Below are 17,461 nucleotides of genomic sequence, written 5' to 3'. Positions count from 1 at the left end.
AACCGAGGCATGTTCCGAACCATGTTTGTGTTTGTGTTTTTATTAATTTGGTGTTATGCGCAGCTGAGTAAATTACATTTGCTTTACTCAAAGACTATATAGAATAACACACGTTGCTTATATTGATTTCAATGGGAGAAAGTGCAACGTGCAATATGGCGGTGTGAGTCCTGCCTTCTAAATAAGAACCAATTGCAGATTGGTAAAGTCATTGCATCAATGCAGCAGCAGTTAAAAGCTCCGGTTCCTATAGAAACAGTCAGACGTGTGCCTCTGAAAAGAGAGACTGCGTATGTGTGCATTAGCTTGATCTAGCCTGAAAAATACTTTTTTTTTTTTTTTGTCAATATTCAAGCGTTTAGAAACAAAATTTGAGACAGTTGTTGTCCAATTTTATTTGTGATTTCAAAAATGAAATTTAATCGAAAGCTTGGCAAACAGCTTTGGAGAATTTGATGTTTCCCCATTCAAAGAGATAGGAGCTGCACTTGCATGCCCGAGAGGCGCTCCAAAGATGGCCGCCGAGTGAAATTGCAAAATATGCCCCATATTGTGAACTAAACTGCCAGTGTGAAAATGCCCTAATGCAGTAGTTCTCAACTCTGGTTATGATGGGTAATGGGTAAAAAAACAAAAAACATTTAAAGCATTGTAGCATAAGGTATACAAAATGACAAAATGCAATGTAGATAGATTTACACAAAATATTTATTTCAAAGTATTATACTGAAATACATTATATTGCCAAATGTTTTGGGACGCCTGCCTTTTCATGCACGTGAACTTGAATGACATCCCATTCTTAAACCGTAGGGTTTAATATGGAGTTGGCCCACCCTTTGCTGCTATAACAGCCTCAACTCTTCTGGGAAGACTTTCCACAAAGTTTAGGAGTTTGTTATAGGAATTTTTGACCATTCTTCTAAAAGCGCATTTGTGAGGTCAGGCAGTGATGTTGGCGAGAAGGCCTGGCTCGCAGTCTCCGCTCTAATTCATCCCAAAGGTGTTCTATCGAGTTGAGGTCAGGACTCTGTGCAGGCCAGTCAAGTTCCTCCACATCAAACTCACTTATCCATGTCTTTATGGACCTTGCTTTGTGCACTGGTGTGTAGTCATGTTGGAACAGGAAGGGGCCATCCCAAATTGTTCCCACAATGTTGGGAGCATTAAGAGTTCCTTTCACTGGAGCTAAGGGGCCAAGCCCAACCCCTGAAAAACAACCCCACACCATAATCCAGTCAGAGAAGCATGATTTGTCACTCCATAGAACACGTCTCCACTGCTCTAGAGTCCAGTAGCAGTGTGCTTTACACCACTGCATCTGACATTTTGCATTGCACTTAGTTATGCAAGGCTTGGATGCAGCTGCTTGGCCATGGAAACCCATTCCATGAAGCTCTCTACACACTGTTCTTGAGCTAATCTGAAGGCCACATGAAGCTTGGAGGTCTATAGTTATTGACTCTGCAGAAAGTTGGTGACTTCTGCGCACTGTGCGCCTCAGCATGCACTGACCCCGCTTTGTGATTTTTTACGTGGCTGGGTTGCAGTTGTTCCCAATTGCTTCCACTTTGTTATGATACCACTAACATTTGACCATGGAATATTTAGTAGTGAGGAAATTTCACAAATGGACATTGCACAGGTGGCAAACTATCACAGTACCACGCTTGAATTCACTTAGCCTCTGAGAGCGAACCATTCTTTCACAAATGTTTGTAGAAGCAGTCTGCATCCCTAGGTGCTTGATTTTATACACCTGTGGCCATGGAAGTGATTGGAACACCTAAATTCAATGATTTGGAGGGGTGTTCCAAAACTTTTGTCAATATAGTGTATAAGAGCAACATCTCTATGCAATCAAAATAAGACATCTACCTCAATCACTCAATATTTGAAATTATACCAAAAGGAGACAGGTGAGCGTTTCCACAGGTATTCATATGCCGAAAAGAAAAGAAAAAAATCAAGGCAAAGTATGAAGAGATAAAAGATCAAAATATAAGAATTTAACACCACTAAATCAATGAAGATTTTGGAGTTTTGTATGAACATCACCTGTTCAGACAAGTATCTGATTTGGGCCACATAAAAAAAAAAACAATAATAATAAAAAAAAAAAACATTTGAGCAGAAAATCCAATTTGGGCCACATTCATCTGCGGCATGAACGTAGCTTTGATTTCACACAGGTAGATAATTTCTGGTGCCATTTTAAATTGCTGAGCCATTTAAAATGCTTTCTACAAAAAGAACAAGAATAGGGTCTCACATCTGTGTGACTTTTCATATGCATCTTTAAATGTGATGGCAAAAGAAATGTTTTTTTACACTGATCACAATTCAATCGCCTTCCTCCAGAGTGAATGTGCAGGTCACTTCTTAAATTGCTCCTTTTCGTAAACCTTGTGTCACACTCAGATCTTTGTAAATTCTTTCTAGAATGAGTTAGCAAATGACATTTCAGGTCTCTATGATATTTGAAAGTCCTCTCACACCTAAGACAACTGTAAGGCCTCTCTCCAGTATGAACCCTTGAGTGAATGTCAAGGTTTCCTTTAACCGTGAAACTCTTTCCACACTGAAGACAGGAGAAAGGCTTCTCTCCAGTGTGAATTCTTATGTGAATCTGAAGGTTTGCATTGTTTTTGAATGTCTTTCCACAGTGATGACACATAAAAGGTTTTTCTCCAATGTGAATTTCAACATGATTCTTAAGGTGTTTCTTGTCTGTGAAACTTTTTCCACACTGGTGACATACAGAAGAGTTATCTTTTGAGTGAATCTTCATGTGGTAATTAAGGGTTACTGAAAATCTGAAACCCTTTCCACACAGACCACATACGAATGGCTTCTCTCCAGTGTGAATTGACATGTGGTTAGTAAGGGTTCCTTTATGTGTAAAACTCTTTTCACACTGGGAGCATTTGAAAGGCTTTTCTCCAGTGTGAATTCTTGTGTGGCTGTTAAGGCTTGCTTTTTGAGAAAAACTTTTTCCACAATGCTGGCAGGTATAAGGGCTCTCTCCAGTGTGAACTCTCATATGGACTTTCAGGTTTCCTTTTCGAATGAAACTTTTCCCACATTGTTGGCATGTGTAAGGATTCTCTCCAGTGTGTATTCTCATGTGATCTTTAAGGCTTCCTTTTTGAGTGAAACTTTTTCCACATTCTTGGCAGCTGAATGGGGTCTCTTTAAAGTGAATTCTCATATGGACTTTCAGGTTTCCTTTTTGAGTAAAACTTTTTCCACATTGTTCACAGGTGAAAGGGCTCTCTTTAGTGTGAACTCTCATGTGGGATTTAAGACTACCTTTTTGAGTGAAACACTTTCCACACTGCTGGCATGTAAATGGCTTCTCTCCTGTGTGAATTCTCATGTGAACTTGAAGGTTTTTATGTTTTATGAAAGCTTTCCCACAATATTCACAGGTCATATTACTTTCTTTATTTTGAGCTCTTTTTCTTTTTGAAGTCTTCTCATTCAGTGAGCAATTCAAGGTTTTTTCTCCAGTTATTAAATCATGTTTAGCATACAGATCTTTGACTTCCTTTTTAGTGTCCTCTTGACTCTCCTCTTTCACTGCCATCAGATCTAAAGCAAAAAAAAAAAGACAAATAACCTCAGTTTAATGGCACAAAGTGACACAATTCAAAACTTTCAGACATATAAAGCATTAAAAAAATGACATGTACACTAGGATATGCATTCTCTACTAAGCTTAAAGCCTTTGCACACTGAGTCCAAAATTCATATCTGAAATGTTTGCACTTTAAAAAATAAATACGACCTCACGTTATGTCAGTCACGTTTACATACTGCCTCCGAAATTTTAGTCATAAAAAAATTTGGATTAGGTTCAATTTTCTGCGCATCCGTGGCACTCATTTTAAGACGTTTTGACAATTCAGAGCCACCATACAAGCGAATGCCAAAATCCCCAATGCCATCTGACAAGTTGATCCACATCATCTACAGCACAAAGCAGCAGCACTGTATGACAAACAAAGTGCGGAATACAAAGAGACAGAATATTAAGACAGATTGTGCCAGTAGCAAAGCATCAAACAGAACCACTGACATACTGAAGTAAACTTTGAAACGCTTGAGATAATCACACAGCTCCTTGATGAGGTGAATCTCCTTTCTCTCTATGCAATCTTGGGATTCGATGGACCCAATATTTAGAGGACAACTGAATCATGCTCACTGCTTGAAGACTTTCGCAATTTTTTCGCAACGGATTCGCATCGGACTTAGTTTGCAAGGTCTCTGTGCATGACGAATTTTTAGGATTACGAACACGAAAAAACAAAAAAAAATTCAAAAGTGTGCAAAGGCCTGTACTCTTCTCAACATTGTTAAGTCTTAGCTTTGATATGTCCCAAATACTTTCAGGGCTGGGCGATTTTCCAGATTTTTTGTGATTAATTCGAATTTAATGTTTTGTCTCGATTTTATTATTTTTTAAATCGAGAAATCACGGTTTTGAATAAAAATGTTAGCAAGCGTTACAATTAGACATGTTGACAATACAGCAATGAAAACTACATTAGGAGAAGAAAATGATCCGACCTCATGATGGGCGCCGGCGCACCTGATTAACTGCTCAATGAACATAGAACCTATCACTATTCTTAAGTGGCTGTTCATTCAAAAATGCATTATAAAAATGAGACGCAGACAGCAGAATGAGAAAAAGGGCAAAGTTATTACACGTGAGTTTACATGTCTTTTTTTAACTTGACCGCCGTGTTTTTAGAATGCCGTTTCATGAGTGAGATGCTGCAAAAGATGCGCGACCAAAGTGCAACACCTAAACATATCCGCCAAACATAAAAACAATAGGACAAATAGTGCAATGGAATGCAAAAACCTGTAAAGGACTTCTACTGTATGTTTGATATTTCATGTTTTTGCATGATTGTGACAGGCTGAAAGCTGCTGGTGTTTTCTGTTTTTACCAAGCATTTGCTGTTAATAATAGCCTATTACTGGTGTTATTTATTGCTATTACTTTTTGGCTAAGAAATATTTAACATTTTCTTATTTTAAATAGGATGTATTTAAGATAAGTTTGTACAACATTTGCCTTCATATTTCAGGCATATTTTCTGCAAAGATATTTAACATGTATGTTTTACTTTTACACCATGTTGATAACTTCATGTGTGGTGCACTTGGAATGGAACTTAACCAGATTGTTAATAAAGAGAATGTTACTTAAATCATATCGTAGTTATATTTTTAAGTTGACTAGTTAAACAATTAAACAAAGTTATAAAATAAATAAATACATTTTTTTTTTTAAAAATGGAGATTTTATTTTTTTGCCATATCACCCAGCCCTACTTTCAAGCTGGCAATAATCAAACACCTCTTATCAAAAACAAAGAACAAAAAAACAGAAGAAAACCAGAAGAACTAGTCAGGTATAAACCAATCTCAAATCTGCCATTTGAATCTAAAATATGAGACAAATACTGTCCTCTCAACTATGTTCAGTTTGGCAGAAACAGTAATTGAAGAATTTCAGTCAGGATTTAGGCCCCATCCGTCAGAGTTATGTTCTGTTTTGGTTGTTTCTTTGTTTTTTGATTCTGCCTTCGTCTCATTTATTAGCCCATTAGTTCCCTTTGTTTGCTCCATGTATTTATACCGTGTTCTCCTTCATTCTCTGTCGTTCTCGTGTATTTATATGGTGTTTTCCTGAGTATCTCCTGAGAGTTTATTAACCCATTTGTGCCCAAATTTTTCTGAATGGTTTCATGCTATAGTCCTGTTAATAGTGTCCTATGTGAACATGTTCTGCATTTATTTTCCCCAGGTTTTTTTTTCTTCTTGTCATTCAAATCATATTGTGGGCAAATATGTTGTATGCACCCCCTCAATGTAAAATTTAAATAGGAGAACATTTGGCATCTAACTCAAAATAACTGCTTTCAACTGATCAAACTTTATTCATAAACAGATTTATTATGTATAAAAGTCGAAGAATCTAGCATCTAGCTTATAATCTCTTGAATATGAAAAAAAACAACAAATCAATTTGTTCTAAAGTGGTGAAACAAAGTGTACAACAAAGTGCAGCCATTAAGTTGCCCTAGCAGGGCAGTGTGCATCAAAAATTTAAATGAAAAAAAAAAAAAAAAAAAAAATAGATGAAATGAAGAAAAACACATAGGACATGGCGGTGGGACAGTAGAGCTGTGGAAAGATTGCTCTCTCATCTCCTCCTTTTGACAGATTTATTCATTATATTCTATTTTTAGAGATGTCAATTAAAGGGTGAAGTTGTACTCTTAAAAACAACCCAAAAAGTTGGGTTGAAAATGGACAAACCCAGCAGTTGCGTTAAATGTTTGCCCAACCTGCTGGACAGATTTAGTTCACTCAACTATTGTTTAAAAATTACTGTATTGCTCACTTAAAATGAACCCAAAGTATGTTGGAAATTAACCTTTATTTAATGTTTAATAAATGAGCATTTATTAGTAAGTTTAATGAATAATAATTAAACAATAGACATTTATTAAATTGCTTATTAATAAATATTAACATTTTGATTATTATTGTTGCCTCAAGTAATTTTGTCTGATTTTTAATTTCCAACCTATTTTGGGTTCATTTTAAACCAGACATATAGTAATTTTTAAACAATAGTCGAGTTAAATAACACTGTCCAGCACGTTGGGCAAACATTTAACACAACTGCTGGGTTTTTTCATTTTCAACCCAACCTGGGTCGTTTCTAACCCAGCATTTTTTTGAGTGTATGTTTTAAGTGGGATATTATGAAAGAAAAAAGCACTAAACAAGACCAATAACCTTGATTTATTAATCTATCCACAGTATACCCCAAGCCTACCCCCCAATCCACCACAAACACATGTACGAGTTAAAATGCAATTTATCATAATGCAAAAAAAAAAAAAAAAAAAAACACCAACAAAAATAAAATAAATAAAAACAACTGATTAGCATTATACTATAATGCTAAAACTCTAGTATTGTGTGTATTAAGACCCATCAAAACCTGATGTGAAATCCACCAATCAGACAGGTTACTAAATATAAATCTTTTTTTTTTTTTTTTTGATTGGTTAAAATTAATGGAGAATATCTTATTTTTCCAAAGGTGCCTATGTGTCAACATGTCTGTCCACAAGAAGGAATGTCAAATAAAACCACTTTAATTAAAACAATCATATGACATTCTTCAAAAATATTGTTCATTTCTGTAGAGCTGGACATTTTAATAAGTATCAAAGTTCAGATTTAAAAATGAAACCAACCTGTTTGTCTCTCAATATCTTCTTGTTTCACTCTTAAGGTTTCTTCTTCTTCTTCAATCTTTATGTCTTCACTCTCCTCTTTAATAAACGCCATCTTTATAATAGTGTAACATGGATCTCAGTTGCTTCACCAGGAGTTTTTCTATGTGTATGGACACTCTGTGAGAATAAATAACAGAAAGAAATCTAAATCTGTGTGCGTTTCAATTAGCTCCCTAGTTCAGTAGTCAACACAATGAATATTTATATATATAATATATTTATAATATATATTTCATATTCACACTACATGTATGCTTTACATTTGATATTTATCAATTTGTATATTAACATTTAACAGGTTACAGTTTTATGAAAACATTTGCAGTTGGTTTGTAAAAAAAAATTCTCATTACACATGTTTGTGTTTTCGTCGTCGCCGTGATTCCTGCGCTTCGAATCAGTAATTCACAGAATTATGGGCAGTTTTTGGTTCAAGCGACTCCTGAGTTTCAAAAACCTCGGTTTCTCTCATCTCTACTGGTCAATGACCGATTCATAATAGTGAGCGACTTGTGTTAGGCGCCTTTTGTTAATCATGTGCGGATGCGCTTTATCAACAAAAAGAACGTTCTTCAATGTTATATAAACCATAACGTTACATTCAATAATACATGTATAACTTTACATCTCTTGTAAAATTAATTAAACAGTTTGAATCGATTTAAACTGTTTAAATGCTTAAAATACAAACCTTTCTTCAGCCGAATTGCAGCAGTGCGGCGCCGACTTGTGACGTCATGTTGTCACGTCAATGTAAAAGTCCCTTTTCTTCTTGTTTTTTTTTAGCACATCTGATATCGCCACTTACTGTGCTGTTATGCAGACAGGATTTATTCAAGATATTTTATTAATTATCTCTTCCATATGTACACACTTATATATTCATATATGTATTACTTGTTACTCTGTCCCAACTCTAAATCGACCAGAGCTCAAATAATTATATTTATATATATATATATATATATATATATATATATATATATATATATATATATATATATATATATATATATATATATATATGTATATGTATATATATATATATATATATATATATATATATAATGTATACACATATGAATTGCAATCAAATTACATGACAAAATTTGTAATCGGTTATATAATCTTTTAGATTACACATTTTTGGTAACATAATCTGACTACTTTTGGATTACATTTAGATTACTTTTGTGCCCCCCTTCCACTTAGACTGCAGTCGCACCTTTACCATTAAGGGACAATACTTGCCCCCTAAATTGATTTTCCAGTGCATATTTTTACCTTTATGAATAACTTTATAAAATAAATAATGCTTTAAATAAAAATGTTCTATAGAGAAATATGCAATGATGGTAAAACTACGTAAAACTTTTAAATATTAAACTAAAACTCCCAGTAGGTGGCAGCAAGTCACTGTTTTTATGAGTGAGTCATTGAGTAATTAATTCATTAACCAAACAAGTGGCTGTGAATGAACCATTGAATCACTGACTCTCACGATTTGTTCAAAGCCGCAGAATTGTGCGCGAAACACAGAAGTGTGTTGTGGCTCTGCTGTGGTTATACTATTTTGACAGATACAGACTTTTTAAAGTGCAATGTATGGACAGTTAATACTTAAATGCTAACACTAACGTACCTGTTAGTGTTTGCTGATAGTAACACTGAATAAAACAAAATCACATCTTATGATTTTAAAACATATTTACTTGAGGTCAGTTATCACACAATTAAGGTGGAAACACTAAGGGGCCTATTTTAACGATCTAAGCACATGGTCTAAAGCACACGGTGCAAGTACATTTAGGGCATATCCGAATCCACTTTTTGCTAGTTCAAAGATGAGAAAAATGGTCGATGTGCCCAGTGCATGGTCTAAAAGGGTTGTCCCTATTCTCTTAATGAGTAATGGGTGTGTTTTGGGCGTAGCATACAATAAACCAATCAGAGTCTCATCTCCCATTCACTTTAAACACCAGATACACTCGCGCCATGGCGGATTCACTATTTACACGGTGGAAATTGCAAGTGGGAAAAACTGAATGCTTCTCTAGTGAGGAAACGGATCTGCTCTTGCGCGAGGTTAAAGTGCACCACAAGACCATCTACGGGACAAGCCAGATATCACCAAAGCATTTTTATCTCTATGCACGCAATAATAATCTTTTACATTGTAATCCGCTGTGCGTCCCTGTGTGTGTAATAAACAGAGTATGCGCGTGTTGTTCACACACATATAGGAACATACTACTAACGCTCTATTTAAATAATAAAACAAATATTGTGCCATCGACTTCAGACCAGGTTTCAGTTGGTCAATGGTGCAGTGAATTTCAGTTGCCTCAAAATAGCAACCAACAATACACCTGAACATACCTTGTTTTCAGGCCAGTGCGCCCATGGGCGCACAAAGGGGCGTGAGTGCATTTGTTATGTACACAACGTGGTGCAGGACTTGAAAATGATAACTGCGTCATGATGATGCCTTATAGCATCTGTTAAGAACAATCCTCTTCATACATTGTTTGGGGTCACAATCACACCATGCAAGAAGAATCTGTCCTGCTGTCAAAAACTCACTAGTGTGTGTTTTGTGCAATCAAAATGCATATTCAAATGAATAATTATCCCATACTTTATATTATTTTATTGGTCACTGATTTAACCCTTTCATGATACACGAGTTTCTAAGACATATATTGAATCAGTGAGAGCAATACTTTCTTTGAAAACCTGTTGTATGTATTTTGATATGTGTATTCTGCCATCTTGTGGAATTTCACTGTACTGCAGGCAGTAGAGGGGTGAATTTTTAGCTTTTCAAAATGGCGGCTGCGATTGGATCAAGCCAGACGCTTTCGGCAGGAAAATAAAGGCTAATTTCAAGTTGTTAAGGTAAAAAATAATATTGGATTGCGCCTGATATAATTAATTTAACACTTTCTGAATTGAAATAATGCATAATTACTTAATAATTTAATCGTTAAATTACAAGTAAATCGTGTTGGAAATTGTGTATCAAATTTGATAATGCAGGTATTAATGGTGCTTTATGTCTAAACAGTAATGTCAAATTGTAGTAACGTTATCTACTTTATGACTACCACAATGCAAACACACACAATATTGGGATGATTCAATTAATGGCAATTAATGACTGAAATGCCATATTTAAAATATATATTGTGTTAAAAATGCACATATTAAATTTGAAACTGCAGGTATAAGGTTCTTTATCCCTGAATAGTCGTGTCACATTTTTTTTTATGTAATCTACAATATGCCTACCACAATATCATCTTACAATACATTTAGGTTATTTTTACAGTAACAATTTCTCTAAAATTATAATCAATATGCTGGAATCATCAATTTTTTATGTGTATTTTTAGATGTCAAAAAGATTAGAGGAAGAAGAGAGAAAAAAAAGCATCTTCAAAATGTAATCGACATAATAATGGATGGCAATTCAAGTGACCTAGAGCAGTTAGAGGAAGAGGAGGATGATGATGAGGAATGGATTCCTCAGGCCATGCATGATGATGGAAGTTCAGACAGCAGTGATGAGGAAGATTATCAAGTCGAAAGTGTAGTCCAGAGCAGCATAGAAGTTGAGGGCCCAACAACACAGGACACATTCAAAAAGCAGTCGGTGAAGGATAATGCAAAAAAGAAAGAATACAGATGGAGAAAAAAACAATTTCAACCTCCATCTGTCGATTTCATTGCATCTGATGAGGAAGGGACAGAAGACAGATGTAACTGGACTCCATAAATGTATTTCAAACAGTTTGTCACTGATGAAATGCTACAGGAAACGGCAGAACAAACAAATCTGTACAGCGTACAAAAAGAGGGCAAGTCAGTAAACACAACTGCCAAAGAGATAGAGAAAGTTCTAGGCATGTACATGCATATGGGGTTAGTACAGATGTCCTGTGTGAGAGCATATTGGGAGATGGAGACAAAGCTTCCTGCAGTTTGTGATGTAATGTCTCGAGATCGGTTTCTGAAATTGCTCACACTGATTCACTTTCAGGACAATTTCAGTGTTTCTGATGATGCAAAGAAAGATAAACTGTGGAAGCTTAGGCCATAGTTACAAAACCTGCGAGAACAGTTTCTTTGCATACCTCCTGAAGAATGTCATGCAGTAGATGAAATTATGGTGCCATTCAAGGGAAAATCTCATTTACGTATCTACATGCCTGCAAAACCACACAAATGGGGTTTTAAGATGTGGGGACGTGCAGGACAAAGTGGCTTTCTTTATGTCTTTTTAGGTTTGTGCCTATTGTAGAAACAGTAATGGAGGAACACTGGCTGCCTCTGGCTTTGGATCTGCCCTATGCTAGAGCACCCTGAGGATACCTAAATACTCTCCCCTCTCAGGAGTAGAGCACATTGGAGCCTTGCCGTATGTGTTCCTCACAGATGAGGCATTCCAGTTGCGCCGTAACATCCTCCACCTTTACCCTGGACACAACACTGGAGAAAGTATTTCCCATGCTCAGAGAATGGTGGAGTGTACAAGATGTACTTGCAGCACAATGGAGAGTATATTGCAGGGTACTGGGAGTGTCTCCAGCGGTAGCTGAGAAGCTTGTGAGGGCCACCTCTATGCTCCACAATTTCTTGAGGAGGGATTTGCTTACAGCTCCTGCTCCAACTCTGACAACAGAGCCATCTTTAGGAATGCAGAATGCACCCTGGCTTGGCACCAACAATGCCAGTAGAGATGCTGTAGCTGTGAGGGATAGGTTTGCTGAGTACTTCATGTCTCCAGCTGGTCGAGCTCCCTAGCAAGACCAATACTGATGCAGTATCATTTCTCAAAATAACAATAATAATTCCATCACTATTAAACACAACACACACTTTACACAATTGACCATTCACCGGGAGTTTGATTGACAAGCGATCTAACCAGTCAGAACGCCAAATCCGCCATTTTGTCCGACAAAGCAGTCAGGAGTTAGAAGATTAACCTCAGTGGTCTTAAACTTGAAAAATGGTGTGTATTGATGTCTTTCCGCGTTTGAAACAACATTCCTTCTCATGTTCATTTTATGCTATAAATGAACTAATAGGAAAAGACGATCTGTTTATGAGCCTCTCCCGCTACAGCAATCTGTCACGACACATTTAAGAGCCACAAAATGTTTTTTTATTGTTTGAATTTCTTAAACTACACAGTTTGAAAGCTGTGACTTTGTTTAATATCATAAATAACCTGCTCTGTCTTGTCTGTCGATGTGTTGTCAGTATCCTCTTTGCTCCGTGATGCATTTTTCACTGCGTGTGGCATGACGGTGCCATGGCTTGTTGGACAAAGCAACAGTATAAGGGGGGCGGTTCTTTGCGAAAGGTCAATTGTTGTTATATTGCAACCTCTTCCAAGTATCACATTTACAGTGTTTGTTTGTTTGGGTGAAGATTGTCTATACAGAAACACAAACTTGTGGCTGCTTTGAAACATGCTGGGACCCATGACTTGGACAGTGACAGGTTGAAGATGGTGGTAAAGACCTCTGCCAGCTCGGCCACACAGTCCTTTAGCACCCGGCCCAGCACTCCATCTGGACCAAATGCCTTCCTGGGGTTGATGTTGCCCAGGCAGAGTCTCACTTTATTAAGTTTCAGGACTAGAGCAGTGTTGTCCATTTTATCACTCAAACCACTACCTGCTGCTGCTTTAGAGGTCAAACCCTTCTAGACTATGTTCAGTTAAAGGACTGTGTGGCTGATCTGGCAGAGGTCTTTACCACCATCTTCAACCTGTCGCTGTCCAAGTCATGGGTCCCAGCATGTTTTAAAACAGCCACAATCATTCCTGTTCCCAAACAAGCCAATGTCACATGCCTGAATGACTACAGACCTGTGGCACTCACACCTATCTCCGCTAAGTGCCTGGAGCGGCTGGTCATAAATCATTTAAAAAAGGCCCTACCACCTGCTTTTGACCAGTACCAGTCTGCACACCGGGAGAACAGATCAAAGGAGGATGCCGATGCCATTGCTATTGTGCTTTACATACTTTCGGAACACCTGGAGCACAAAACATATGGAAAGAAGATAGGGGTGAGTAAATTGTGGGATCATTTTCATTTTTGGGTGAACTATCCTTTCTCTGTGATACCACCAGCTTTTCTCTGCAATAAATCTGACTTATGCAACCAGTTAACAGATCAAATATTCACATATCCCTGTGATCTCCCAGATGAAAGTTATTTTTAAAGTAACCAACAGTTTAATGTTTAACAGTTTGTGAATGACTCAATTATATCCTAATTTAGTTACTTGGTGTTTGGTAACAAAGGGCCTACTTTGCATCAGCAACACTGACTCAATGTCATTCATAAGAAGATAACTGATGGCACCTGTAATCATAGAAACTAGTTTCTAACTAATGAAACATTTGATTGTTAATCATAAATATAGAAGGCTGCTGCTAGGTATAATTGTTTTCAAGAACATTCTGTAAATTGGTAAACTATGTAACCTGGGCTATTAAAACAAACACCAAACCTTATAGCAATTTATGAAAAAAAATGTATTTTGTACCTTGGCCACCTTCTTCCATATGGATAATTTTCTGTTCTGATCTCAACAAGTCTTGGCAAACTACTGAGTAGGCACCAATCATCATGTGGACTTCTTACAAAGTATTTTACAGTATTTTAAAACTACAAAATATCCAAAACAATAAAGTATTTTGATACAAAATATTAAGCCATTTTCATCAACCCTATCAAATACAAATTACAAAATACTATTTTATATTTGAAATATGTATTTGAAATACATGTATCATACTGCTCATTCCTGCTTGTGCGAGCTGTCTGATGCCCCCATTGTTAGTAGTTGTCTGTGTTGCATAGTGTGTTTGTTATTTTGGGAAAGCAATGAAGGGAGAGGTGTGTTGCTTTTGGGTAGGATGTGTTTGGGCATCGATTTTAAATATCAACAGTGTTTCTCAGAAATTGCTTACCTCACCTTTAAGTCTTCAACATAGTATAAAAAAAACAGGCAGACATGTAGAGAGAAAGTTTGAGACAGTGTTTAGCTCTTTTTGCAACCTACAGCTGGAACCAGCTCCAGATGTCATCAGGGGAGCCCCAAAAGTAGCCATAATCATGTCCAGATTGAAAACATGTTTACCTGTGCATTCATGCACAAAAGATGAATCAAATAATGTAGTGCAATGTTTACATTCAGTTGATGTCCTGCATATTTTCTGGTTTCATTTTAAACTGCTGAGCTATTTATAACTCTTTCCACAAAAACTTCTGAATCTGTAAGTGTGATAGCAAAAGATATGTATTACACTGAACAAAAGTGCCTTCCTCCAGAGAATTTGTCCATTTTGTAAACCACTTACCACATTCATAACACTATAATTTCTTTACAGAATGCGTTTGCAAATGACGTTTCAAATCTCTTTGATATGTGAAATTCTTCTCACACTGAAGACATGTGAAAGGCCTCTCTCCAGTATGAAGCCGCAAGTGAGTATGAAGGTTTCCTTTAACAGTGAAACTCTTTCCACACTGAGGACAGGTAAAAGGCTTCTCTCCAGTGTGAACTCTTAAGTGAACGTCATGGTTTGATTTGTTTATGCAAGTCTTTCCACAGTGATGACACATGAAAGGCTTCTCTCCGATGTGAGTTTTTACATGCATCTTAAGCCGTTTCCTGTCTGTGAAATTCCTTCCACACTGTTCACATTTAAAGCAGTTCTCTCTTGAGTGAATCTTTATGTGCTTATTGAGGGTTATTTTACATCTGAAACTACTTCCACACTGACCACATATGAACGGTCTCTCTCCAGTGTGAATTCTCATGTGAGTTCTAAGACTTTCTTTTCTTGAGAAGCTCTTTCCACACTGTTGGCAAATGAAAGTGCTCTCTCCAGGGTGGCTTCTGATGTGGGCATTAAGATTTCCTTTGTGTCTGAAACTCTTTCCACACTGATTGCAGGTGAAAGGCTTCTCTCCAGTGTGAATTCTCATGTGGATTTCAAGGCTTCCTTTTTGAGTGAATTTTTTTCCACACTGTTGGCAGGTGTAAGGGCTCTCTCTAGTGTGAACCCTCATGTGGACCTTAAGGTTTTCACTTTGACAGAAACTCTTTCCACAATGCTGGCAGATAAAATTACTTCTAGTTGTTTTATTTTCAGTCTGTGAGCAAATAGATTTTTCTCCAGTTATGAAATTGTTATGTTTCTCATGCTGATCTTTCTCTTCCATTTCATTCTGTTCTTGATTCTCCTCTTTCACTGCCATCAGGTCTAGGGCAAAAAAAAACAAAAAAAACAAACAAACAAAAAAACATTTTAACCCTAGTTTAATGGCACAAAGCAACAGATATCAAACATTTAGACATATAAGCATCAAAACCAACAACATACAACTAAGTTCTGTACCAACTTAGCTACTGAAAGAGGTGTTACATGTAATCTCAGAACATATTCTCAATTGCTGGTTATTTATAGACTGATAAATACTTGTAACCAGAAGTTTTATTGAGATTAGGTTTAGTTGATAAGGTTCACTGCAAAAAATGTTTTCTTACTTAGTATTGTTGTCTTGTTTCCAATCCAAATATATAAAAAAATCCAGATGCTTTTACTAGATAAGTAAAATGATATAAGATATTTATTCTTTTTTCTGGGGAAATTTTTTTTTCTCTGCTTAGTTTTTGCTTAAAACAAGCAAAATTATCTGCCAATGGGTTTAGAAAAATAACTTTGTTGCTGTTTGAAACCTTGTTTCTTGTTTCGGTCCAAAACAGAAACAAGATTATTTTTCTTACCCCAGTGTGGAAGTAGGATCTTCTCAGGTTCACTTGAAAGCAGCATTTGTATTTGTCTGGTAATGTGATCTCAACATGTCTGTCCACATGAGGCAAACCGCTCCATGTCAAATAAAACCACTTTAATTATGACACTCATATTACATTCTTCAAAAATATCATTCATTTCTGTAGAGGTGGACATTTAAAAAAAAATAAAAAATAAAAAAGGATCAAATGACTGAGTTCAGTTTTGTGAATGAAACCAACCTGTTTGTTCCTCAGTATCTTCTTGTTTCACACTGAATGTTTCTTCAATCCTCATGTCTTCACTCTCCTCTTTAATAAACGCCATCTTTATAATAGTGCGTCACATGGATCTCAGCTGCTTCACCTGTTTTTCTGTGTTTGGACACTCTGTCATGGTTAAGATGAGAATAATTAAAGAAAGAAGATATAAAAATAATGGTGTGTCTCAATCAACTCTCTAGTTCAGTAGCCAGTCAGAGTAAGAGTTAATGGCCTTAAATGATCTGATTAGCCAAATGAAAAAAAAAAAACACAAACTAGTACAAATGAAATAAACACAAACACACTTTATATTTAATCACAGTTTAGTATGTAATGATTTGTATTATTGATTGATTGATTGATTATATTTATTATATTACACTTTCATATACTCATTTGCAGTTGGTTTGTTAAACTTGTCTTTACTGTGTTCTCGTTGCATTTACACTGTTTTGATCGGCAGGTCTCGTCAGCGCGCGGTGATTCTAGTGATTCGGATCAGTGAATCATTTTGCGGAGCTTTTAATTCAGTTGACTCGGAGTTTTGAAAAGCTCCATCATACTTGCCAGTGACAATGAGAAGGACCTTTTCTGTGTGTGGATGCGCTTTACTCACAAAAATGAACGTTAATAGATGTTGAAAACACCACAATGTTACATTAAATAATAAAAACAATTTTAAATTTTTACATTTTAATTATTTACATGTATAGCCTAACTATAAAATAGACATAGATTTTAAACACATTAAATGCTTAACACAAACCTTTCTTAAGCCGAATAATAACAGAGCAGGCGCACGATGCACCCTTATGATGTAATATCACCACACCAAAATAAAAGTCCTGCTCTAAAATTATAAAAGTGCAAAATGTAAATTTTTTCTCTCTCACTAATATAAAAATATATGTCAGAAGAATTTAAAGTTGAATGTTTGGTGAAATGCATATTTAAATATGTTTTGTCAAATGATGAGCTGAAAATAATAAAAAACCACTAATAAATAATAAAATAAAACTGTTAACACAGAAGCATAT

At 36.1% G+C, this 17,461-nt stretch overlaps 1 protein-coding gene across 1 annotated transcript; it reads right to left on the bottom strand.

Annotated features, from left to right (window-relative positions):
* Positions 1-698: 698 nt before the first annotated feature.
* Positions 699-16,651, bottom strand: LOC137025250 (zinc finger protein 658B-like). The gene is made up of 3 exons (XM_067393270.1): positions 16,404-16,651; positions 15,101-15,630; positions 699-3,379 (listed from the first exon to the last, which is right to left on the bottom strand). The coding sequence occupies exons 1-3, from the start codon at positions 16,486-16,488 to the stop codon at positions 2,156-2,158; spliced, it is 1,839 nt and encodes a 612-aa protein (XP_067249371.1). The 5' UTR covers positions 16,489-16,651; the 3' UTR covers positions 699-2,155.
* Between the last annotated feature and the right edge of the window lie 810 nt (positions 16,652-17,461).

This window comes from Chanodichthys erythropterus, chromosome 8 (genome assembly GCF_024489055.1).
Source record: "Chanodichthys erythropterus isolate Z2021 chromosome 8, ASM2448905v1, whole genome shotgun sequence".
NCBI lineage: Eukaryota > Metazoa > Chordata > Actinopteri > Cypriniformes > Xenocyprididae > Chanodichthys > Chanodichthys erythropterus.
Note: the sequence above shows the minus strand (reverse complement) of the source record. Positions and strands in the feature narration are given on the sequence as shown.